General features: G+C 40.2%; 1 protein-coding gene across 6 annotated transcripts in view; it reads left to right on the top strand.

Moving 5' to 3' along the window:
* Nucleotides 1-26,645, top strand: part of LOC142435900 (thyrotropin-releasing hormone-degrading ectoenzyme-like) — a 418,631-nt gene that overhangs the window by 16,165 nt on the left and 375,821 nt on the right. For all 6 annotated transcript variants that reach the window (XM_075539949.1, XM_075539950.1, XM_075539947.1 and 3 more), the window contains exon 2: nucleotides 67-193. In XM_075539949.1, coding sequence (XP_075396064.1) covers nucleotides 67-193 — 127 coding nt within the window. The remainder of the gene's footprint in view (nucleotides 1-66; nucleotides 194-26,645) is intronic.

The following is a 26,645-nucleotide window of genomic DNA, read 5'->3' on the forward strand; positions in this document are numbered from 1 at the left end:
CATATTTGCACGATAGATACAACTTGAGACCAAAAGGCTAAAGTGCTGCGTCTGCATATGTTTTAGGTGCGGTTGTATGCAAGACCCGACGCCATCAGAAGAGGATCCGGGCACTACGCCCTCCATATAACAAAGAGACTAATTGAGTTTTATGAAGACTACTTTAAAGTGCCCTATTCTTTGCCAAAACTCGGTAAGAATTTTCTTGTTTATTTTTTCAGAAGGGCTCCTTGAAGGTGGAGTTTATTGGTTAAGATGCTTAGGACGCATGAACAGTCTAAGGGTTATATTTTTAGAGGCTATGATTTCACAAGAGGTAAAATAAAGTTTGGTGCTTCTGGATTCTTGCCACAAAGTATGTGTATAATTATTTAAGAACTGATGTAGGTTTAGCATTTTAAAAGATAGCCAAAATAATTCTACTTTGTTAAAAACATGCGTAAAAGGTTCTTGGCAGTGTCACACTTCATGTTCTTAACTACCGTGTACAGTAGGCACTGCTACACGATTATTTTTTATATTAAGGAAATTGAGACCATGAAGTTTCCTATTCCTGCAGACAGCCATTAAATGAAGGAGCTGGGATGTCAAACACATTCTCTGTGATTCCCCAAAGTCTTCACTGTGACACTATGAGGAGGTGCCCATTGATTAGTGCTTGTTTCCTAACTCTCACATGCCGGGCTACAGTGTGTAAGCTGCCCCTCGGTTTTTTTCATTCAGCCACATGTTGGATGCCGAGTTATAGTAAGTTAAATAAAGAGAAGAGAGAAAGGAATTGCACTGGTCATGGGATTGTGTTCTCGAGTGTTCTTATGTTTCTTCCATGCACGAAAGTAGTATACTCAACACTGTTGGTTGAATGAATAAATTAATTACTTTTATTACTTTAACTTCAATGAGGCTGCTTTGGCAACGTCATTCTATGACTTTCCAGAAAGGTAGAATGCATACCCATTTTGAATGCTGAAGGTATTTTTTCTTCTGAGAAAATCTGTTTTGAAATCTCACATCACAACACTCCTTTGTTCCCCCCTCCCCACCGCTACACGTTTTTCCTTCCCAAGGGGATTTTTGATCAGGATCCACATCAAAAGTATTGCTCATTGGCAAGAACAAAGTGCTTTCATGATCACAGTGCTAGCGTTTCAACCACAGGTTCTTGTCCCCAGAGAATAGGCCTGTTTCATTAAAGTACCTGCCTGCTGTGTAGCTTTACTGGTCATACAATGAGCTGTTTAGAAAATAGACAGAATAGTTGACACTCTTACCACTAGGTGTAGCATGTGATGGAAAAGAATGAGATTGTACATATTTGAATTCATTTTAAAACACAGAACTTCAAATCCATAGGCAACGTGATTTTTTGTTTTCTGTTTTGTTTGCGTTTTTGTTTTATCCTCTCTCTCAAGTCCTCAGTTAGCCCCGGTTACACTGACATCTCCCTGGTGGGAACCCAAGGCAGGGAGGTGTACCTGACCTTATTTGCGCGGGAGGTGACACCATGCTCTGTACTCGGTCAAACAAACTGGAGCTTCCCAGCTTGACCCTAATGTCCCATTCACGAGTGCTTGTTGCAAGTTCAGCAGAGAATAAAATGTGGATCATTCTTTGTCTCTTTCAGGCCGGTAATTAGCAGAGGAACTCAATTTAAAACTTCAGGGGTCCCATGTAACTGTCAGCTTGCAGCAGGGAGCATTTCTGCTGCTCTGCTTCACTCCCAGACGAACCATGTACGCTTTCTCTATAGAAATGGACGCTGTTCACTGTGATGGTGACTCGCTAACATACTTTAGGGTGTATGGCATGGAATGATTTGACTTTACCCCGGCACAGTCAGTGTTATCTTGGGAAGATATCACAGCCCATGTGCTTTGTAAAATTTCTCTCAGTTTCTATGCATTCTATAGATATTTTCATATGTCTGTTAATGACATTATAAGTACATTTTCTATATAAAATCCTACATAAAGTTTGGTAAAAGCAGAAGTAGTTTGACAAAGTCTTAGCTTTTGTTATACATTGTGAATTGTATTTTCAAAAAAGGAATATTTTGGAATCAACTCGGTTTTTATGAATGACCCAGGCAGACTCGTTTTGGGTATTCGCTGTGGCTGTCTTACTATAGAGTCTATTTCACCCATCCTCACTTCCCTTACCTATCTTCCCTTCCTGCCCTCTCTTCGACCTTCCCTCCTCCTCTCATTTCCTCTGCAGGTGTTCGTTGGGTCACTCACCTGTTGTAGACACTTAACTTTCTGATAGCCATAGAGTTGTGGATAAAAAATGCAAAACTTCATTCTATACTAATATTTAAAACCTATTAATTTGAGGCAAGTTAAATCATTAAGTAAAATATATAGCCTATCAGCTACAGATTAAAAGACAAAACAAAAACAACTCAATGCCATAAGATTGATGCAGACTCACAGCGACCTTATAGGATAGGGTAGAATGCCCCTGTGGGTTTCCCAGACTGGAGCTCCTTACAGGAATGGAAAACCTCATCTTTTTCCCATGGAGTGGCTGGTGATTTTGAACTGCTGACCTTGGGGTTAGCAAAGGCAGAAAGGATGAATAGAAAGTGTGTGTGTGTGGCACTGTAGATGAAGCTCATATTTTTACTTGTTTTACTTTTTCTTTTTGTAAATTGATTTTGTTGTGAATTGGGTGATGGTTTACAGAGCAGATCATCAGTTTTTTTCAACAATTAAACACATTTTGTTTCATCTCATGTACCATCACATATGTACTTCCTTTCTGTTACCCGTTCCCATCCATGCTTCTTTTCGAATGCTCTGAAATTTGTCCTTGGGGAAATGCTGCCCTTTGGGTCTTAATTGGTTGATTATACTCAGGTGTGCCTACCACACTAGCGCTGTTATCCCTCTTTGAGACCTGTCTGATGTGTGACTGAAACGTGAACTACAAGGGTAAGTCCAGTTACAGACCTGAGGAGTGACTAAGGATCATAGACTTCAGGGTGCCACCAGTCTCTCTCCAGCCTGTGAGCCCGGTCTCTTTTGTGATTCTGGAATCTGTACTGTATTCTCCTCTGCTCTACCCGAGCCTTCTGTGTAAGCCTTTCCATAGCAGGTGGAAGTGGTAGCCAGGCGCCACCTAGTGCTTTGTGTTTCATGGATGTGAAGGCTGATGTGTGCATGCCCCATACAACTATTAGACTAATTGTTTCCATGAGAGTTTCTATTTTTATCAGTCTTCTCTCCTCCCAGTGGGGGAGCAAAGGAGACCAGTAATTGTACCCTAGATGGCCACATGAGTTTTTCAGGCCTCAATCTCTACTCACCAAAGTAGGCCTTAGAACATCGCCTTCATGAATTACCTATGTCACCCTAACCATTGCTAATAAGTGTTTGGTTATGTCTAATAAGGTGTTGAGGTTTTTAAATGGGAAATCACAGAAGACACCATTGGGAAAATGGTTTTTGAGCAAAGGACTTAGGGTAGTAGAAAAATTAGCCCAATACATGGAAGAAATGATGGACACAAAGAGATGAACAGAAAATTTCAAAGGACAGCTTGAGAAGACAAAATAAATTATTATGATTAAATGTGCAAAGACTTAGAGTTAGAACACCAAAAAGAAAGAACATAGTTGGCATATCTTTAACTGAAATAACTCATTATTAAAAAAGTCAAGCCTTCAGTTTCAATCTTGAAAGATTCTATCTGCAAAATATTGAATGATGGAGAAAGCATTGAAAGAAGGAATACACAGTCATTGAACCACACTAATCAACATTTGTCCATTTCAAGATGTAGCATGTGACTAAGAACTAATGACACTGAAGGAATAGATCCAAGCTGTCCTGAAAGTATTAGCCAAAAACAAGGTTTCAGGAATCGATAGAATATCAATTGAAATGTTTCAACAAAGTGATGAACCACTGGGAGCACTCCTCTAGAAATTTGGAAGATGGCTGCTTTGTCAACTGACTGGAAGAAATCCATATTTATAATCATTCCAAATAAATGTGACTCAACAGAATAAGAAAATTATCCTTGATATCAGATGCAAGCAATATTTTGCTGAAGTAGTAAACAACAGCTGCAGTAGTTCATTGATTTGGAGCTGCCAGAGGTTCAGGCCAGATTCAATAGAGGATATTGAACAAAAGATATCATTGCTGAAATCAGATGGATTTGGCTTAACACAGAGAAGACCAGCTGTTGTGCAGCGTGTTTCATTCACTATGTGAAGGGATTCCACTGTATGAATCACTGCAAACTATGGATTACCTTGAGAAGAACAGGAACTACCTATTATGCTCATGTGAAACCTGTACATGGATCCAGAGGACATTGTGTGCACAGAGCAAGGGACTACTACTTGGTTTAAAATTCAGTAAAAGCGTGTGTCAGAATTGAATCCTCTTGTCCTACTTACTCAATTTGTTTGCACAGCAAATCATCAGAGAAACGGGATTATGTGAAGAACTCAGCATCAGGATTGGGAGGCAGGCTTATTAACAACCTTCAATATGCAGATGACACACCTTGCTGGCTGAAAGACAGGAGGACTTAAAGCTCTAGTTGTTAAAAATCAAGGATTTCAGCCTCAGTATGGATTACAACTCAATGTAAAGAAAACCAAGATTCTCAAAACTGGACTAATAGGTAACATCAGGAAAAACAGAAAGATTGTAGTTGGCAAGCATTTCGTCTTGCTGGGATTCATCATCAACACTCATGGAAACAGCACTCAAGAAATGAAGCAACACATTGAATTATGTAAATCTGTTGCATAAAATTTCTTTCAAGTATTGGAAAGTAAGAAGGTCACTTTGAGGACTGAGGTACAGAGGACAGAAACCATGGTATTTCAGTGACTTTTTGTGCGTGTGAAAGTTGGATATTGGATAAGGAAGCAGAAGAAGATTCTCTGCATTTGAGCTACGGTGTTGGCAAAGAAGAATGAAAGTCCCACGGACTGCCAAAAGAGCAAACTGGTCTATCTTGGTGAAGGACGGCCAGACGCTCTTTAGAGGAAAGATGGTAAGACCTTGTCTCACATACTTGGAACTTATTATCAGCAGAGACCGGTCCCTGGAGAAGTCCATCATGCTTGGTAAAGTGGAGCAGCAATGTAAAGAAGGAAGGCCCTCAATGAGAGAGAGGGATTGGCAGTGACTGCAACAGTGAGTTCAAAGTGAAGGACAGGCGTGACGCTGGGATGGAGACGAGTGCTTTGTTCCGATGTGCATAGGGTTACTGTGCAGCACCGACTTGATGACAACATTCAAGCGGGTATCCAAAAATAACCCAGGTTTTTTTTTTCTAAGCTATGCATTTAAATTTTTTTACAAAACAACCTTTTAACCTTCAAAGTATTATCCATTATACTTAATACATTAGTCAAATCTGTGATTCCATTCTTGGAAACATTTTCAAACTCATCTGTTTGGATGGCTGAGAGCACCTCCCTCTTTATTTTATTCTACTGGACAACAAAGTGAATCACGGCCCATTCCTATGTCATCCTCGCCATCATTTATTATTTTTGAGCCCGTTGTTACAGACACTATGTCAGTCCATGGTGTTGGGGGGTCTTCCTCCTTTTCTTTGACCCTCTATTAAACATAATTTCCTTTGGCATGGGTTAATCTCTCCTGGTAGCATGTCCAAAGTACATGAGATGAAGTCTTGCCTCACACACTTCTGAGCAGCATTCTAGCTGTATTCTATTTTTTAAAAATTGGTAGCTCTTATAGATATTATAAAAATTTATATTTCAATTAGATCAAGCATATTTGTACAGTTGCTGCCACCATCATTTTCAAAACATGTTCTCCGTGAACTTGTTGATATCAGATCCCCTTTATCCCCTCCTTAGCCCTCCCTACCCCCCAGGAAACCTTATTATATATTATTATTATTAAATTGCCATATCTTACACCATCAAATGTTTCTGCTTACTACAGTTTTGTTATTTGATCCCCTCAAATGGGACACAGTCATCATTGCTGTCCATCTCTTAGAAGAGAGCTTTGTTTGTTCTTCTGGCAGCTCATGGTACTTTCCATATTGTTTGCCAGCACCATTGTTCAATTGCATCGATTCTTCTGTGGCTTTATTCACTATCCAACTTTCATGTGTATTTGAGGTGACCCATGGCTTGGATAAGACATGCTATATAGTATTGGTTCTTAATCATGGGTAAATTTGTTGCCCCATCCAAAAACCAAACCATTCGGAGGTATTGGGGACATTTGCAATGGTCCCAAATGCGGAGAGATGATATTGACATTTAGAAGCCAGAGGTGCTGCTAAACATTTTACATCGTGAGGCCAACTGTTCATCTGAAAATGTCAGCAGTGGTTCACATAAAAGAACTTTGTTGTAGGTGGAAAGGGCAGAGGCATGAAAAGCAGTTAAAATTCAGGCCCAAAATGATGGCCACTTAGTGTAGGCTGTTAACAGTGGCATAGACAGGAGTAGAACAATTCTGGTTGGTAGCAGAACCATTTGGAATTTGTTGACGAAGATGTATGAGGTGTGAAAGAGAGAGAAATCAAGGCACCAACTCTAAGGTTTTGAGGAAAGAACCATAAATATATCAATAAACTCACTGACCCTGAGTCAATTCCAATTCAGTGACTCTGTAGGATAGAGTGTAACTGTCCCGTTGGGTGTCTGAGGCTGTAAACCTTTGTGGGAGCAGAAAACGTCATCCTTTCTCCTCGGTGTGGGTGATGGATTAGAACTGCTGATTTTGTGGTTAGCTCCACAAGCAAGTCACTTTGGCACCAGGGCTGAAGAATGAGAAGGGTGGAATTTCCATTTGCTGAGACAAAAGATCGTCTGTCCAAGAAGGAGATCACTTAGAGACTGACATATCTATTAAACATTTAGGTAGACATTTTATATCTGCTAGAAATTTAAACAGATGTTGGATTTGAAACTGGAGTTGACTGAGTGGTTTGGCTTGAGATATACATTTGTCAGTATCTAATGAAATGTGAAGCTTCGTGCACTCACCCTGGTGGTGAAAGAAGGTAGAAAAGAGAATGGGACAAGGCAGCACTGACAGAGATCAGTCATCTGAGGCTATCATCTACATGCCCTTGAGTGGATTCCAGCAACTGCAAAGCTGCTAATAGAGGTGCTGAGGAAACCAGGAATAGACAATGTCTAGAGAGTATCTCAAATAGGAGCAGACAATTCTGACACGTCATGTTACAGGCGGACTGACTGAGAATTAACTTTAGCAACGTTAAGGTAATTACTGACTGTGTTACAGATAAAGAAGCAAAACTAGGGACACTTATAAAGAGATAAATTGATATCAAGACAATGCCTCATACAATTGTAGACATGGGTAAGTTCAGTCTAGCTCAAGTGCATGGATCAGATGTTAAGCTGGGGGCTTCTCCTGACTTGCCTAACTATAGTGACTGATTACACAGAAAGAAAGAAGACAGAAAGGTCAATGACTACAGAGGAGGATGAGTCTGAGGTCCGAGGTCAGACTTGTGGCTGCAGAGTTCATAAAATCCATGCACAGAAGGCCAAATGGCAAACTATTGGTGACGTCGAGGGTCATTAATGTAGATAGTGGGTCTTTGGTTGAAGTCCAAAGAACCCCAGGGGTTGATGAGCCAGATGTAGGATCCCCACCATCAAAAAGCGAGGCAGTTTCCCACAGCCTCAACTGACCAGTACATGAGTAGTAGGACACATTCCCCAAAGAAACCTCCTTCCCCTTGCATGAGGGCTGTGACCTAAGTCAGGAGGTTGCATCCCGCCTTTATGTTCTCACCTGTGCTTGTCTACTCACAAGCAGACCCCAAGATGGGAATTGTTGTGCTGTGTTAGATCACATCGTGGAGGATTACTGGGAACGTATTGAGAATCCTGACCCAGCCAAGATGAGGCGCGACTTACCTGTCACAGTGACTTTGACAAGTTGCAGGGGATGTTGGCAACAAATACCTGATAGATGTGTTGAAGAGACAATGGATGTGGGGCATGGCTATAGACAATGGGTTTCTAGGAATTCCCAGTGATTTTCTAAGAGGAGGAGGGGAAGAAAGGCTTATGTTCTGATAACACTTATCTCTGGTGGACAAAGGCTGCTTCTGCAGAGCTGAGAGCTGAGAGCTGCCTTAACTTGCTTTCCCCAACCAAATCCCAGAGGAATAAGGAGCTTGCTACTTTCCATTAGAAAGTCAAATTTTAGACCAATTGAGCCAATAATAAACTACTAGTTGACCTGATTTTACTTAAGCTATGGAGGCGAAATGTGCATGTAAGGGTATTATATGACCAATGACCTTAAAATAAAATTTTTTATTAATAAATATTAAAATTTTAAAAATCTTAAAAGTAATTTTTATTTCTCGATTATAAACTCTGCAATGCCTTCTCTCCTCTCTTTTCCTTCTTTCCCAAGTTCTTTTTCAATTGTAGTACTGAGCAGTCTGTTTTTCTATTGTGGTCTCATCTGTTAACATACCCCAAGGGTTTGAATTTTCTCCTCATGCGGTGTATCCAGGAGAGACCCCAGAGGAGAATTATGTAATTGGTGTTCACCATGTGAGGATTTGGTTTTAAATCTCTAAATTTGATAATTAACCTATCTGTAGGTAATCTATTTATATGAGATTGGCAGATCTTTTCTATTTCTAGCTGTTCAATTATAATTAAAAGTGTATCATCTACTTGATACAATACAGCAAGCTATCTTATTTATATTTTATCTTCATGAGAACCCTCAGAGGCATGGAGTGCTTCTTAAAAGGATGTGTTGTAGAAATTTGAAGAATGAAATTGTCCTCTTTCCTCCTATCCCAAAGACATACTAAAAATAACAACAACAAATACTTATATCACTTTTACTATATATGAGTCACTCCTTAGGACATGGAACATTTTGACCCATTTAGTGTTTTACTATGGCCTTAGGAGATAGTCCCTCTTATATTCTCATTTTCCAGATGAAGAAAACTAGGCATTTGGTGATGAAGTAAAGTACTCAGATTACACACTTGGATCTGGAATTTCAAACTCCATGATCTGTTCTCAGGAATAATACAAGACTTTTTCCTTTGTTGTTATTGTTGTTTTAGTTCCTTAAAGGCAATACATGTTCTTTATAGAAAAACTGGAAACTTAACTAGCTAAAAGTGCACATATGATAGCTCCTAATTTTATCTCCGAAGATATATTTGAGTATTTCAAGTGTGATTTCTTCATGGACATTTCATAATTAATTCAGTGATAGATAAAGTGAGTCAGAATTTTATTGGAATATTTTGTTATTCACCCTGTTTAAATTTCAATTAATTATAGACTGATAGTTTTCAGTTTCCTTTTGGTGCTGCTCAAAATCTGTATATCAAGAAGTTCTCTAAAGCGTATGCTCGATTACTTCTTTTCAACACTTTATGCTTTTATGAAGATCCATTACCCACCTGGCACAGAGGTGCCATCTTAGAGGAAGAACTGGTATTTTGTAACAAGAATATCTGCCTTCAGGGAGATTGTGGTTTTGATGAGGAAGCAATGAGATATTTATAGGAATGTGTGAATTAGAGACTTACACAATATGGGATGTAATTAAGTACCAACGTGTACGGTACAAATGTACGGTACAATTACCTGCTAGCCAGGCTATGAACAGTGACTCATTGTACTATATATCCAGAACATGAAATACCTATTAAAAGCAGCCTTCATTTTACTTAAGTCCAGAAAAAGAGAGGGGAATTGAATGAGAAGAAGAGATAGAAGTAGATGGGAGATCAGTTTTCATGTTGTGTACTAGGGAAAGGTCATAGATTTCACTTTATACATTTGGTTTTATATAGTATGTTGATCGATTTACTTTCCTATAATAGACAAATTATGAGATATAGTACCTTTTGAATTTTTGTAAATGAGAGAGGTTAGCTTGTGTAGTTTCTCAAGTTGTCACAGATGTATCTATGTCTTCATGCTGACAGCACTGATGACAACGACAGTCCCTCTCCTTGAAGGTGGGCACGCTTACTGTCTCTCATCCGGTAGCGTGGTTACAGTTCCATACTTACTCTGTGATTGGGTCTTCTCCCTGTATCAGTGGCTGTATTGTTGTTTTTAATTGGAGGTAATAGATTTATAATACTTGATTATGCATATTATAGTGATTATTTGTGATCCTTTCAGTGTGTTTTTTCTTCCTCCGTATATATTTTTTCTGCTTTTGCTTAGCTATTGGAATGTACAAATACTGAATACCATTTACCATATATACTTGTGTATAAGCCGAGTTTTTCAGCACATTAAAAAAAATAATTTTATTGGGGCTCATATAACTCTTATCACAATCCATACATACATCAATTGTGCAAAGCACACTTATACATTCGTTGCCCTCATCATTCTCAAAATTCGCTTTCCATTTGGGTTCCTGGAATCAGCAACTCATTTTCCTTTTTTCCCTCCCAATCCCTCCCTGCCCCCCTCTCCCTCATGAACCCTTAATAATTTATAAATTATTATTTTATCCTATCTTACACTGCCCAGTGTCTCCCTTCACCCACTCTTCTGTTGCCCATCCCCTAGGGAGGAAGTTATATGTAGATCCTTGTGATCGGTTCCCCGTTTTTAACCCCCATCCCTCCTGGTATGGCCACTCTCACCAATGGTCCTGAGGGGTTCATCTGTCCTGGATTCCCTGTGTTTCCAGATCCCATCTGTACCACTGTGCATCCTCTGGTCTAACCAGGTCTGCAAGGTAGAATTTGGCTCATGATAGTTGGGAAGAGGGAGCATTTAAGAACTAGAGGAAAGTTTCATTATTGCTACAGTGAACACTGAGTGACTCATCTCCTCCCCACTACCCCTCTGCAAGGGATGTCCAGTTGTCTACAGATGGGCATTGGGTCCCCGTCACACGCTCCTCTCCTTCACAATGATATGATTTTTCCCCACCTGTCTTTGTTGCTTGAAACCTGGTCCCCTCGGCCCTTCATGATCACACATGTTGGTGTGCTGCTTCCATGTGGGCTTTGTTGCTTCTGGGCTAGATGGCCGCTAGTTTACTTTCAAGTCTTTAAGACCCCAGACACTATATCTCTCGATAGCCGGACACCATCAGCCTTCTTCACCACACTTGCTTATGCACACATTCATCTTCAGCGTTTATGTGGGGAAGGTGATCACACAATGATGGTTTTTGTTCTTTGGTGTCTGCTACCTGATCCCTTCAATACCTCGTGTTCACATAGGCTTGTGTGCTTCTTCTCTGTGGGCTTTGTGGCTTCCGAGCTAGATGACCGCTTATTTGTCTTCTAGCCTTTAAGACCCCAGATGCTATATCTTTTGATAGCCGGGCACCATCAGCTTTTCCCACCACATTTGCTTATGCATACGTCTATCTTTAGCGATCATGCTGGGAAGGTGGGAATCATGAAATGACCATTTAGCTGAGCAAGGTGCTCTTGTATTAAGGGAATGCACGTGAGGAGGCCAAATGTCCACCTGCTACCTTACTACTAAACCTATAAATATATGCACATAGGTCTATTTCCCCCATAATCATAAATATATTTACATATGTACATGTCTGTATTTAGGCTTCTGGGTATGCCCTTTTCCTCCTACTCCTTCCCTCTATTTCCTTACGCCTTCCTCCTGTCCCACTACCATGTTCAGCCTTCTTTCTGGTTTCAGTAATTCCTCTCAGTACCTTGCCCTTGGTCACTCCCTACCAGTCCTCCCATCCCCTCCCTGGCACTGGTTTTGAACCACTCCTTGTTCCCTTGTCCCTGAGTTGGCCAATACCTCCTCCTTTCCCCCACCTCCCACACTCTCATTTCCCTCCGGGACCTTTGGTCCCGTTATTTTCTTCTTACATTGTTTGTCCCGCCTATCTTATCTAGGTGGACCTGCAGATATAATAATATGTCAGCACATTTTTAATGCAGTTTTTATGATAAAATTATGTGCCTCAGCTGATATTCGGGTCGGCTTATATTTGAATATATGGGGGTGTGTGTTTTCTTAAGTTGATCAAGTAACACTTTTTTTGTCGGGGGGAATAAAATTTCTGGGAGGTCTGTATAGCCTAGTCTAATTCTGACTTCATCCTCAAAACACTTTATTTCAACTAGAGCTCTTCAAACTTACAATAGAGCTATTTAATCTAGTGGGTTTTTGGTGGAAACTAACATAAGCTGTCTCGGTGGGCTCTCAGGGAAACAGGTGAGGCAGTCCATCTCGTTTCAGTTTTCTAAGTACCACCGGGAAATACTTTTGTGCAAATGACTATCCTTGCTCCCCATTTGGAATCAAGTAAATGTAGACGCCTCCTGCCTCATGGAGCTAATTTATTTCGTCAAAGTCCTTCATAGGGTGATTTTTCTAAGGAAAAAGAAAGGCAGTTCCCATTAATTTCAGTGGCAAATATTTTTATGCGTTTCCTACCCCCACTGCCTTATGCTAAAACAATACCAAATCCAAGTCACTTCAGGATTTATCAGCCATTTTACAACAATCCAGCAAGGCAATTTTCCCTTCATTAATTATAATATGATCATTTAGCAGTCCTTGTTAAGATATTTTGCATTTACCGCATAGTGTACATTTCCAAGACTACACTAAAAATGCAAAGCCAAAAAATAGCACTGTGACAATGAGAGAAATCAATGAAAACAATGCATTTTAGTGGGGACGCTGCATGAGATTATTACGGCTATAAACCAGCAAACCATGAGTTCATTGAGAGGAGCATGTAATGCAACACAACAGAATTGAATTAACTAATTCAACTAGTATTTATTGAGTAGTGACCAGATAACGTTGTCCTCAGCGATGATAATAAATGGTCTCTTCCATTAGGAACCTAAAACCTAGTTGATTTTTATGACTGTGCAGCTTGCCAGCATTGTTTGATGTTCAGTTTGCTTACCACCCTCCCCTATGCGTTCGTTTTTAAGAGTGTCTGGCCTTTACAACGTTGGGTTTGTGCCCAAGCATATTTTCATTAATTTAGTATTAGTCTTGAGAAAGAGTGCTTCTCCTCCTGAAACTACATGCAATTTCAGAAAGTGCTTAACTTGCTCGGGTGTGTTTGTAAGGAGCCCCCCAAGGCGTTGTTTACAGACTCCAGCAGCAGTATCCGGTCCTGACAGCTCTGCAGTGAAGTGAGAGAACGGACTGGCTCCACTATGTTGACTTGAATCATTGCTAAAGTCTCATGCTCTGTATTCTTCCCCCCCCCCCCACCCTATTCCCATGGCTTTAATGATGCCACGCCAGTGATGGGACCTTCTCTCAGGATCACCTGAGCCCAGCCTCGCTCGCCTGCTCCCAGACATCTCTCGGAGTTCTGTCCCTGCCCTAAATCCTTGATTTTCCCCTTTTATTGGGTCCTTTTCTGTTGGCACTAAAAATGGGGAACTGTTTCTCTTCACTTAAACACACAGACCCACACACTTCCACTCCCACTCATTCCAGCCACTGGACAATTTCTCTCCTTACTTTTATAGCCAAACTGCTTTAAGAGGTTAGCTGTCTGTACTGACTCCAATTTTTCTCTCTCCTTTGTCTTTTGAATGCACTTAACACCAGGCTTTTGCCCCCTACACGCCACTAAAACTGTGCTTGTCAAGTGCAAGAATGCCTCTCCATTGTGAACTTCAGTGGTCAATTCCCAGTTTTCATCTTGAACTGCCAGCAGATTCTGACACAGTTGTTCTCTCAACTCCTTAAGATACTTTTTTTTCACTTGTCTTTTCAGACAACACATTTCTCTTCCCTGCCCGCCATCCCTCCTGCTGCTCATTGGGAATTCTCTTCCTATGTATTTACTTTCCTTTCCGTCTCTCTTCACATTTTCTCTCGAAGTGTCCGGGTCTCAAGTTGCGTAGCTCTTTTCTTAACTACCAACTTTAGTCACTTATTGACTTCACCTAGCTTCTTTAATTACTATCTGCTGATAGCTAACAACTCCCAAATTTGATCTTTCCAATTGAGTTCGCTCTCAATTTCAGATGTCTACTTTGTACTATTTGGCATCTGTTTGAGTGTCTAAAGCGTATATGAAAATTACCATGTTCAAATTTGAGGTACACATTGTAAATCACTTTCTTTTTCCTTCTGAAGTTTTGCCTATCTCAGAACAGGGCAGATCCATTCCTCCAAAAGTTGTTTGGTGTTCTTGCTGGCTGCTGTCTGGTGATTCATTCTCACGGTGGTCCTGTGTGTGTGTAGACTAGAATACGACTCCGTTTGCTTTTCGTTGTTGTGAACTTTTGGAAGTAGATCGCTAGCCCTGTCTTCGCTGGTATCTCTGAGGGGAAATGAATCGTTAGCTTCTCAGCTAGGAGCCAAGCACTGAAGTGTGCTAGCTAGAGAACCCCTACATTGTTTAGAAAACACACAAACAAAGTAGCAACCTTAGATTTAAACTCTTTGTCTCTCATGTCACACACCCAAGTCATAATGCATCTTTTTGGTTCTATATTATAAATATCTTGGAAATCTGATCACTTCTAGCCATTTACCATTGTAACAGCTCATACTGTTATCTGACTCGCCGTGCTTTCTTTGTCTTTGTGCACCTTTTAACTGAAATGGATTCTGATGTTAAGTGGTATGTGAATGTGATATGTCCTGAATTTTAAGATTCTGTTGGACAGATGTTAGATTTAGCTGCTGCTGCTGCTCTCCTGTTCACACCTTGCCTTGGCACCTAGTGCCCATTCAGGGATTCTTTGGTGTTTCAAGACCCTGGATGGTGTGGCTGCCGCTCCATCCTCGTCTCCGATTCCTCTCCTCCTTGTGCACACCTGTTCTGGTTACACTGCCAGCCTACTGTTTCTTACAAGCACTACGCAGGCTTCTTACTTGGGTGTTTTCACTTGCCCTTCTTTCAGCCTAAAGCCCCCCTTCCTTCAGATGTATGCGTACTTAAAATAATCTGTTTTTCAGAGTTGTGTTTTCTGACTTCCACTTTTTATATTATAGCCTTGCGGTCACTCCTTATCTTCCTTCTTTGTTTTACTCCTCTCCCTTTCCCTCATTTCATGCAGCATTAAGGTTATCATTTCCCTTATTAAATCTTGGTCTCTAGCCCTTGTCCCACAGCAGGCACTTGGACGGCGGGGAGAAGAGTGTCTTAGTCGGAGGGAAGATCCATTGCCAAGGCTTTGAGGTGTGCAATGTTTTAGTCTGATTAACAGCAACAAGACCAGTGAGGTTGGACTAAAGTCAGTGGGGAAAGGGGTAGCAAGAGATGAGATCAGAAGGGGCCAATTATATATGACTTTAGGGGTTTTCACTCTGTGTTTTTTTAAGAGTTTGGTTTTGGGTGTTAGGAATGTGACCTCAAGATAGGCGATACAAGAAGAGAGGGTTTTATTTTCTTGTTTGCAGCTCGATTTCCACTGCCGAGTGCCGTGCCTGACCCAAGGGAGGTACTTAACAAATCTTTCAGTGTTTTCCCATCTTCCATTTTAACCCTTTGTATTATGTGGAAGATAAGAAGCAAACCTTTTCTTTTACTGTTGTTGAAAGTATATACCAATTCCCCATGTTGACCTCAATGCTAGTGAGTACATACCCCAGGTCTGCAACCTTCCTCATTCTCCTTTGCCGAGTCATTCCCCTCCAGGAACTTGAACGTTTTGCCCCTGAGGTTTCTAGTTAATATTTCATGTTGCTTTGGTCAGCTTGATCTCATGCAGTTTCAAGGGCTCCAGGTAGTGTGAAGCCTATGAGCATTTGAAACGCTGGTACACACTTTTCTCCCGTTTGGTCCAGTTATTCCACAGAAGCTTTGGTCAAGATGTTCAGTAATGGTAGCTGGCTACCATCTAGTTCTCGTGGTTCATCTTGTTTGAGAAAATGATGACGGTTTTCCTCATAATTGCCAAAGCTGTGCCTTTTCGGTAAATAAGATGTCAACGAGACTAAAGATGTGGTATCTCTATTTGCAACAGCCCTGCCATTAGGGCCCCCAAGTAGAGTTTGCTGTGAAGACTGGGGGCAAGTGCATTGAGCTTTGTTTACCATCAGAGCAGTGTGAGGGTGGAGCTGTTAAGAAGGGTGGTTTTGCATGAAATGCTTTTTTCTTCTGAAAATGCAGAATCTCGCTTTTCTTGGGCATTAGAACCACATTAATTAATGGATTTGACATATGTTTATTGGCTGTTTACTAGATACTATTCTGCCAACTGGTGGAAAATCAGCAGTTAATGAAACAGATATTCCTGTTCTCCTGGAGCATACTTTTTAATGGGAAAAGACAGGTCGAAAATAAAACATTTATGATGTTAGAAAGTGATAACTTATATACGAAAAATAAAATGTTGGCAGGTCGGGCTGTAGTTTTAAACAAGGTGTGTGGTCAGGAGAGAAAGCTGCTCAAAAGGCATGGAGGAGGCCCCACCTAACCCCTGGCCTGCCTGTTGACATGAGGCAGACGTCAGCCATGCCTCGACCTTCCGTCCTTCTCTATCCTATGCTGACACGGACCATTCCTGCCATGACACTCTACGTTCATGCTGCGTTTCATGCTGAGGCAGAAGTCACACATAGGACCCACAATTGTGTATTAGGGGAATTGGGAGGTAATCCCAAGTCAGGATCAGCAAACAATACAGTTATGGTCATTGGTCCACAGCAGCATCTTCATAGCCAATAGCCAGCTCTCTCTATAGTATCAGCCTCTCGCCACATGATCTCTTGGCCTCTGGCTCTTGCGGCCAAGAAGCTGACCTGCTGCTCTGCCTCGCAGTCTCAGTGTCTGCTCTCTCTCTCATGATCTCTCTGCTTCAGCCTCTGATGTTGGGTTGGTTTCTTTGCTAAGTCCCATGGTGTCTACATCATATCTTCTGGTGTATCTGGTGTCTTTGCTCTTGGCTTGTGCTACTTTAGAAAGGGATTTCAAACATACACCTTTGGTAGTTGTTCTTCTGATGGGTGATCCTGGGACTTCTCTCTCTACTCCTGCTTTTGAAGTGTCTCTTATATAGAGAAAATGATTTTGAGGTGTGGTGTTTAATCTTTCAGCAGACCATAGCCCCAAGGAAACAGGGTGCTGGCTTGGTTCACCCCCTCTGCTGCAGTGGAGACTTCATCCCCCTAATCTACTGTCAGTGCAGTAGAGAGCTCTCTCCAAAACGGAATTCGAGCCAGCAGCGCAGAGGCCAGCAGTTTTAGTACATCATGTAAGGATTGTGGCCAAAGGACCATATTCATTGATGCTATCTCAAAGGCCTAATGGTGAAATGGTTCATTATTCAGCTTCCTACCAACTGGTTGGCAGACGGAACCCACCCATTCATTCGGTAGAAGCAAAAACTGGAGATCATTTGATTGCAGCTAAGATCATTCTAGTGCAGGGGTTCTCGATCTTTCTAATGCCATGACCCTTTAATACAGGTCCTCATGTTTGATACAGACCCCCAACCATAAAATTATTTTTGTTGCTACTTCATAACTGTAATTTTGATACTGTTATGAATCATAATGTAAATATCTTATATACAGGATGTATTTTCATTGTTAAACAAATTGAACATATTTAAAGCATAGGGATAATCACTGTAGTAATTATATATTGTGAAACATTTATTTTTAATGACAAATAAAAGAAATTTGGTCTTGAAGCATGGTGTAGCATGGGTAACAGTCTTCATGCCCAGTACTTGTATGTGGGTGTATCTGCATGTGGGCGGACCTGCCTGGAGACAGATAGAGAAGGGTCTCGGTTCCTAAGACCATTGGAAATGTGTTGAGAACCGCTGCTCTAGAGGGTAATTTTACTTGGTCACATGGCATTACTGTGAATTGACATGGACTCAATGGCACCTGAGAGAAGCCTGAAGGAGAAGATTGTCTGACTCCTTGGAGAAAAGTCGGGGGACCGGGTCAGACTGCATGGACCTGAGAGTAGGATTTGTAAACTAACTGTTGCTGACAATCAAAGATCTTCCATGGTTAATGAAAGGCTCACTTTCATTTTGAGCAGAGGAGCAATTGAACTCTGCTTTGAGTTAATATTAAGTGGTCACTTAAATAACCCTGATAGCATGGTTGTTACGCATTGGGCTGCCTAATTGCTAGGTCAGCAGTTCAAAACCACTAGAAACTTGGTTTGAGAAATATAGGGCTTTCTACTCCCATAAATAGGTCCAGTCTCAGAAACTCGCAGGGGCAGTTCTACTGTGTTTTCTAGGGTCATTGTGAATCAGCATAGACTCAATAGCAGTGAGTTTCAGTTTTTAGCTGCTTCATATAATATGGCTTTGGGGGATAGAGGAGAATCAAGGGCAGAAGCTGAGAGGCTCCTGCATTAATCTGAGAAAGAATGGAATTTTCTACAAGAGTGCTAGCAGTAGAGGTTGACAGAGTGAACTTATTTTGGATGGATTTTGAGAGGAGACCCACCACAGTTTGCTGCATTACATCTGGAAAAAAGGAAGTTGGGTGCCTCTTTCTCTGAACTGCTTTTTAGTGTAATTTGGTGGCAACTAGTTTGAAAAACGATGCTCTTTCTTCTTTCCCTTGTAGCTTACACTTCTGCATAGCTACAGTGAAGGGGCGCAATCTTTTCATGCTTCCTTATTCCCTCGTGGTTGTTTGAAATTAACATAGTGGGATAAGTCATTTGTATTTTCAGTTTTGTCCAAACAGAGCAGCTGTACTTGGAACAAAATAATGGTTGTAATAATCTTTTCTTGGAGTAAATTGTTCTTTCACTGGCCATTGGTCAATCCGGAGTTAATTATAACCAAATAGCTATCCTAAGCCTCAGAGGACAAGCGCAACATTTCATTAAAGTCTAGGCTGGGGAGTACTGCTGACAGAAGCACTGCCAATCAGGCAATTTGAAAAGAAAGGTGACCATTCCTATAAACTTGAGAGCTAAAATAGCTTATATTGAGATCAGTAGGTTTTTCAAAATAGCTTCATTACAAGAAACTGAGACTGAGGGGTCGTTATGTAAATTAAGGTTACCCTTCTAAAAGCCAATAAAGGCAGAAAGCTCTCTAAGAGAGAAATAGTCAAAATATATTTTTTGTCTCCCTTTTCCCAGTGTTATTTTAAGCATTCTTTATCCAGTTCTGAGCTTCTCAGAAAAAAGACAGGGACTACTTGTTGATTGATGATCCTTTCTGCGGTTTAGGGGCTTCGAATGACCATGATCATGGCTTTCCTTTACCTTCAGCATTTAGGCTGTCTGATCTGATACAATAAAGAAGAGTAACAAAGATCTTTGTTGTAAACCATGGAATATTCACTCCCAATCTTGTGGAGCGAAAAGCAGATGTCCCTCTCTCACCTGAGTGAGGTATACTTTGTTTACTTTTTATTTTTTGTAATCTCAGAGGGGATTGTCTCTCAAACCATATTAAAATTAAACTGGGATGGATATGAGGAAATTATCACAAGAAAAATAAATTGAAATATTTTTCCAGTTAATAACAAAGGTACAGTCTTCTAAATAGTGATCGATGCTGTCATCATTAGGAGTCATTAAGTTGACACTAACTCAGAGAGAGTGCAAGTATGCTGTTAGGTACATGGAGTCAGTGACCACTATACACATCAGAATGCTACACCGCACGGCCCTGTGCCATCTGCACAATAGTTCCTACCCTTGAACCCATTGTTTCAGCCACAGTGTCCGTCCATCTCTCTAAAGACTTTCCTTTTATATTGATGCTCCTCCACTTAACCAAGTTTGGTGTCATTCTCAAGGGACTTGTTTCTTTTGATAATATGTACAAATATGTAAGATGAAGTCTCTCCTTCCTTGCCTCTAAGGACCACTCTTGGCCATATTTCTTCCTCAACAGATATTTATTTCTCCTTTGGGCAGTCCAAGTACTTTCAATATTCTTGACCAGCACCACAGTTCAAATGGATCAATTCTTTTTTGGCCTTCCTTATTGCATATCCAACTTTCACATGCATATGAGGCAATGAAAAATACCATTGCATGGGTCAGGCACACTTTAGTCCTCAAGGTAACACCCCGCTTTTCAAGACTCTAAAGAGGTCTCGTGCAGCAGATTTACCAAATGCAATGCATCAGTTGCTTCCATGAGTAGCGATTGTGGATCCAAGCAAGATGGAATCCTTGGCAACTTCAGTTTCTACATTTACCATGTTGATACCCGTCAGTTCAGTTGTCAGGATCTTGGTCTTCTTGACATTGAGTTGTAATCCATACCATAGACTGCAGTTCTTGATCATCAACAGCAAATACTTCAAGTCCTCCTCATTTCCAGCAATCTAGGTTGTGCCATCTGCATGTTGCAGGTGCTCGAAGCCTTCCTCTACTTATCGCAGGGGTTAATAAGCCTTCCTCCAATTCTCATGCCACATTCTTCTCCTTATAAGCCAGCCTCTCATGATTTTCACAGCATATATATTAAACAAGTATGGTAAGAGGATACAACCCAGATGCATAACTTTCTTTATAGAGAGAGCAGAAGGAAACACTGCCTAGCTACATCCTCCTATCAGTTTTTGTTATCTTGAGCTTAATGTTGAAGCCAGGGTCAATCCATCTTGATGAGGGTAGTAATATTTTTGTGCTTCCTTCTTCTTTAGCAAACATGAAGCCCTTTTCCAGGGGCCAGTCTCTCCAGGTAACATGTCCAGAGTATGTGAGATGTCTCACCATCTTCGCTGCTGAGGAGCATTCTGTTCTTGAGCACTTCAATCTTCTCTCTGTTTCACATGATGTTATGTATTGATCCAATTTTAAGCACTTGGGGTTTTTGTTTCTTTTTTCAGATTGAGTTGAAATCCATATTGGAGTGAATTATATTTATAAAATAAGATTTTTGCAAACTACATTTTTACTTGATTGACTGTACCACTGCAGTATCTGAGACTGAGATTGAAACATTATGATTTTCAAATGGAAAATATATTACTACGTCAGTTTTAGCCTTACAACCTCTTTCACGATCTTTGAGAACTGTGATGCAGCTGCAGCACATGTAAATGTAAAACAGACTGAAGTGTAAAAAAGAGAGGTGGCCTGCATGGGAGGTTGCCATACATAAGCAGAGCGGATCCAATATGGCAGTCGTAAATGATGCCCCTGGGGCATCTCTAAAGCTTTAGGGAGTCTAATTTTGAAAGAAGGAGTGAGTTCCAAATGCCATTTTTCAACTGGAGGAATTTTAATGGTTTATAGTTTAGATTTATTCTTTATTGGCTTTATTTTCTCCTATGGGTTTAGTCTCCTTATGAGAAATAATTCATGAATGACCTAAAGTATCTCTTCAATAAGATAGAATAGCATGTTTTTTAGCTTTTAAATTGTTTAGCATTTTCTTCTATTTTACAGACTGGAAAAACATTCACTTGACTGTAAAATAATTGGTAGGTTTATAATGTTTAGGATCATTTAGCTTAAGTACATTTAGATAGACCCTGCAAGTTTTTATTAATATTAATAAAACTAGATAGTGAGTGGTATGAATCCTGGTGAGCCAAACTTCTCCAGTGGACGAAACCAACACTCTGTAGCTGTAGCAGAAGTTTGGTTATACTTCTATACTTATGCATGGACTTGGGTCACATTCAGTGCTACTTGCTGAGATTTGAGGGATTGTCAAAGACTATATGGCCCAAATGTAGATATGACAGCCATAAAGTGTATAAGGCTTCCCTTTCACAGTTTCACTTTATATTAATTATTTAATCATTTAAGAGATTTAATTGGGTTATCATCTTAATATCTGTTAAACTACCTTACCCTTTCCTGGCATCTGTATTGAGACAATTTATAAGAATAAATTTCAATCAAGGAAATAAATCTCCAAAATCAATATGATAGTGATTAGAGGACATTCACTGTAACAGATCAGACACTAGATAAATATTTTACAGTTTGGGAGCCATAACATGACATCGACAACTACTCAACTTCATAGAGGTGGCAAGAAAGCAGCCATAAATAATTTATAAGTGAATGAGGATAGGCGTCCCAGTAAAATTTACACAAAAACAGGTAGGCATGTGGATTTGGCCACGGACTCTACTTGATTGCCTCCTTCATTCAACAACACAAAAACCTATAGTTTCTTTAAACTAAGAGGTTATAATCAGGGATGTATTTTCTTTCTACATTTCTATATATGCTTAAAAATAAAACTCAACTGTCACATTAAAAAGAACTGGTACATTTAGTTTTTATTAAGATAATCAATTTGTCTATAAATATATATAATGGTACCCACATTAATTGAGTATACATATGTATCAAAATTATAATCATATGCTATATTATTTGTATATGATAAATGACTATATTTGTTTCTATATAACTTTTGAAAAGTTTAAATTATATGTATGGGTAAATTAATTTATTTGTATGTACCATATTAAACATATTTATGTACAGTATATTAAAAATCAATATTGCATATTCATCTAAAGACTTATGTTGATACTTTTGTCTAATTTATTTAACATTCTCACCTGGAATGAATAATATCTGGAAACTTCAGGATCGATAAACCCATTTTTCTCACCACTTTGAATAATGCTGAAAATTAAGAAGAGCGGTAGTAAAGCATAATGACTGATTCTATACTGCTGACTCAGGGAACTGGATTTAAATTTCAGGTCTGCTACTCAGTGTCTGTGAGATCTCTGGCATTCAGCTATTTAAATCTATAAATGGGAATGTTTCCAAGTTCACAGATTTACTGTGTCCATGGTATGTTTCAAGGAGCCCTGTGGTGTAGTGATTACACGTTGGGTAGTTGAAAACTACCAGCCCCTCCTGGAGAGGGAGATGAGGCTTTCTACTCCCATGAAGAGTTACAGACCCGGAGACTCACAGGGGCAGTGCTACCCTGTCTTACAGAGTTGCCGTGAGTCAGAAGTGACTCAATTGCAGTGAGTTTGGTTTTTGTTTTTCTTTTTGTAGGTTGTAAGTATTTTAATATGTGTTTGTGGTAGTCACCTAATCTGGTGTCAATTTAAGGATTGAGAGTGTACGGGTTAAGTCTAGGTTGTCAATCTGGAGATAGCCAATGAGACTTCTGTGTGGGCATGGGCTTCTCCTGAGAATTCTGGGAAATCTGGTACTTCCTCCTTGGAGAGCTGGAAGACACCTCTCTCTCTCCCATTCCCTGGGAGACATTGCAGAAGACAAGTTACATGGACGCAACCAGACCTCGGAAGCTGGAGAAGCCACAGAGAAACCCCTGCCAGCGCTGAGATGCTTACAACGCCACTGGACCCGGAGACTTTCTACCCACTGGCTTGTGATCATCCTGCATTTGGCTTCATTGCATGTGTTTCGTGATTCTGAAGAGGACTTTATAGATTGATATCAGACATATGGGCTTATATCAGACTACGGACTTGATCTGGACTGGGCTGGGATGTTTTCTCCATGTTCAATTGCTCTTGTACAGAAACCTGTCTCTTATATACATATACATGTTTGTGAATATGTTTCTCTAGTCTACCCGAACTAATACAGTATTTTTATTGTTAGTTGCTATCAAGACAGTTTTGGTGCATGGCTACTGCATATTTTCAGAGTTAAAAACCCTTTTAAATTTTTAAAGATATTTAAGAGTTCAGAACGAGAGTGCTAGGTTTCTCTTCCAAAATAGCTTTGGGTGGGTTCTAACCAGCAGCCTTTTGGCTAGCACTCAAGATTTTAACTATTTGAGCTACCCGGAGACTTTATAATATGTGCTGTCTATTTTTATTTTTATTGGTTCAATCTTTCTTAAAAGTTTAAGTTCACTAAGGCTCATGCTTAGGCATGTAACGCCCCTGCTTCAGAACTTGGCCATAGGAAGAATAGAGTTCTTCCCCACATGGCAATGGATTTACCCCTGCGAAGTGCGGGTGAAGTGAGGTCAGAGTAGGCAAGGGATGTCTTTAATGCAACAATCTTAGAGAGAACATAACATGTTTCAGAATGAATTCTATTTTTCAAAGCTAGAGGATATAAAAATTGAGGATCTGTACCCAGTGTCATCTTTTATATATATGTTGTCAAACATATCAGTCATTTGAAATTTAAGATTAAAAAACCCTACAAATAAATGATCACAATAAAGAAAATGTACTGATCCTCATTTTTTGATGGCAGTTGATTGATTTATTTGGGCTGATATAATGCTGTTGTATTTTGTGTTTTTGTTTTATATAGTGAGCCTAGAAAGTGAATCTTTATGGTTGATGTCATGTGTGAAGTGTTAGAAATATAATGAAGATATTACTTTAAACTTCACAAAAATATTAAAGTTTTCTATTTATTAGTCTTTTTGTGCCCTTCAGGATATAGTAGAATCAAAGTTAATATGCAATGTATCTTTCATGCATGTGTTTCTAAAATTCTTTTGAAGACAATGAAAAGGGTTTGGAGTAAAAATAATAAATGTGCACTCCTTTCTTAAGTGAACACACTCAGGCGTGATATTTAGTTATCTGTACTGAGACTGGTAAAATTTTTAAAATGTTAAGGTAGATAGTTGCAAAAGCAGTAAAATTTATATATGTGTCTAAATAAAGAAAGAGACTTTTTTTTTAATCTTAAGGGAATGATTCATAGTGTTGCTGTTAGCTGTTAGGGGCCATCGAGTTGGGCCCAGCTCATAGCTCCGCCGCCTGGTGCTGCGCCATCCTCCCTATTCTCTTCTGCTTAAGCCCATTGATGCAGCCACTGTGTCAATCCTCTTGCTGAAGGTCTTCCTCTTTCTTTCTGCCTTGCTACTTTACACCAAGCATGATGTCCTTCTCCAAGGACTTGTCTCTCCTGAAAACATGTCCAAATTATGTGAGAGAAATCTCACCATCCTTGCCTCTGAGGAGCCTGCTGGCTGTACTTTTTCCAAGACAGATTTGTTGGTTCTTTTGGCAGTTCATGGTACATTCAGTATTCTGAGCTAGCATCATAGTTCAAATGCATCAAGTCTTCCTTAATCTTCTTATTCACTGCCCAACAGTGCATATGAGGTAATTAAAATTACCAGGGCTTGGGTCAGGTGTACCTTAGGTACATAGTTGAGAGGCTTGGAATTCCCAAGTCATGGGTGAAAAGTCAGTATGGCGGCTTCTCTTTACTCATGAAGCTACAGGGTTGATGAACCTAAGATTGGCAGGTCAAACAGACTGCTGACATCTATTGGAAGCAGATGAGTCTTAAGAGCAACAAGCAATACAATAGGCCTCTGGTTCACATCCAAAGAATTAGAAGTCAGATGATGTGGTCCCGATACATGTCCTATACCAGTGGTTCACAACTTTCTAATGCTGCGACTCTTTCAGACAGTTCCTCATGTTGTGGTGACCCACCACCCATAACATTATTTTATTGCTATTTCATTACTGTAATTTTGCTACTGTTATGAATCGGATGACCCTGTGAAAGGGTCGTTCAATTCCCAAAGGGGTCACGACCCACAGGTTGAGAATCACTGCTCTAGAGCGAGAAAAAACCTAAAGATATTTATCTGAATGTCTGTATGTTATTGTTCTTAAGTGCCTTCAATTCGGTTCTGCTTCATAGCAACCCTACGCTCAACAGAACAAAACACTGCTCAGGCCTGTGCCGTTCTCACACTTGTCCTTATGTTTGAGCCGTATTGCTGCAACCAATGTCAGTCCATCGCATCGAGAAGTGCATCGCATCGACAAGTGCATCGCATCGACAAGTCCATATTGCTGCAACCACTGTGTCAGTCCTCTCATTGACAAGTCCATCGCATTGACAAGTCCATCGCATCGACAAGTTCATTGCATCGACAAGTCCATCACATAGCAAGTCCATATTGCTACATCCACTGTATCAGTCCATTGCATCGACAAATTGCATCATCAAGTCCATTGCATCGACAAGTCTGCTATAGTTTATTGTGCCAGCCTGGCTGATAAACACAAGTAGGATTAACTGAAGGGCAGAGGGATAAATGGCTCGGTGACCCTCACTTTGGTTGTTCTGTGCCTCAGTTTAAAGGGGTACACTACCTGTGGGATGCCTAGCCTGTGGACTGTGTCGCTGTAAGTTGAGGTCCCTTTAAGCCCACACGATTGGAATGTTCATCTCTGGAGCGGGGGACTGACAGTTGATGACAGTTCGGGACAGGCCTTGCTGTTTGCTGCCTGGATATATGTAGCCCAGCTCTCTCTACAGAAGAGGACTGGCAACTGGCAGCTCTCAAACCTTAAAGGACTGCTAGTGTCTCACTGCTTTATAATTTAACTGTTAATTTCTTGTATTATATAGCTGTATATAATTTAACGGTTCATTTCTTGAATTATATGTCTATCTTTATAAATATATTTATATATAATTACTAGCAATCTGGTTTGTCTCTCTAGAGAACCCTGTCCAATACAAAGTCCATCGTACTGACAAGTCCATATTGCTGCAACCACAGTGTCAGTCCCTCGCATTGACAATCTTCTGCTGTCACAAGCATATGCCCTCTTTCGGGCACTGGTATCGCCTAATAACATGTCCAGAGTATATGAGACGAAGTCTAACCATTTGCTTCTGAGGAGCATTCTGGCTGTATTTCTTTCAAAGTTTGTTGGCTTATTTGGTAGTCCATGATATTTTCAGTATTCTTTGCTGCCACCTTAATTCAAATGCATTGGTTCTCCAATCTTCCTTATTTAATGTCCAAATATTATACGC

This window comes from Tenrec ecaudatus, assembly GCF_050624435.1.
Source record: "Tenrec ecaudatus isolate mTenEca1 chromosome 7 unlocalized genomic scaffold, mTenEca1.hap1 SUPER_7_unloc_1, whole genome shotgun sequence".
Lineage (NCBI taxonomy): Eukaryota > Metazoa > Chordata > Mammalia > Afrosoricida > Tenrecidae > Tenrec > Tenrec ecaudatus.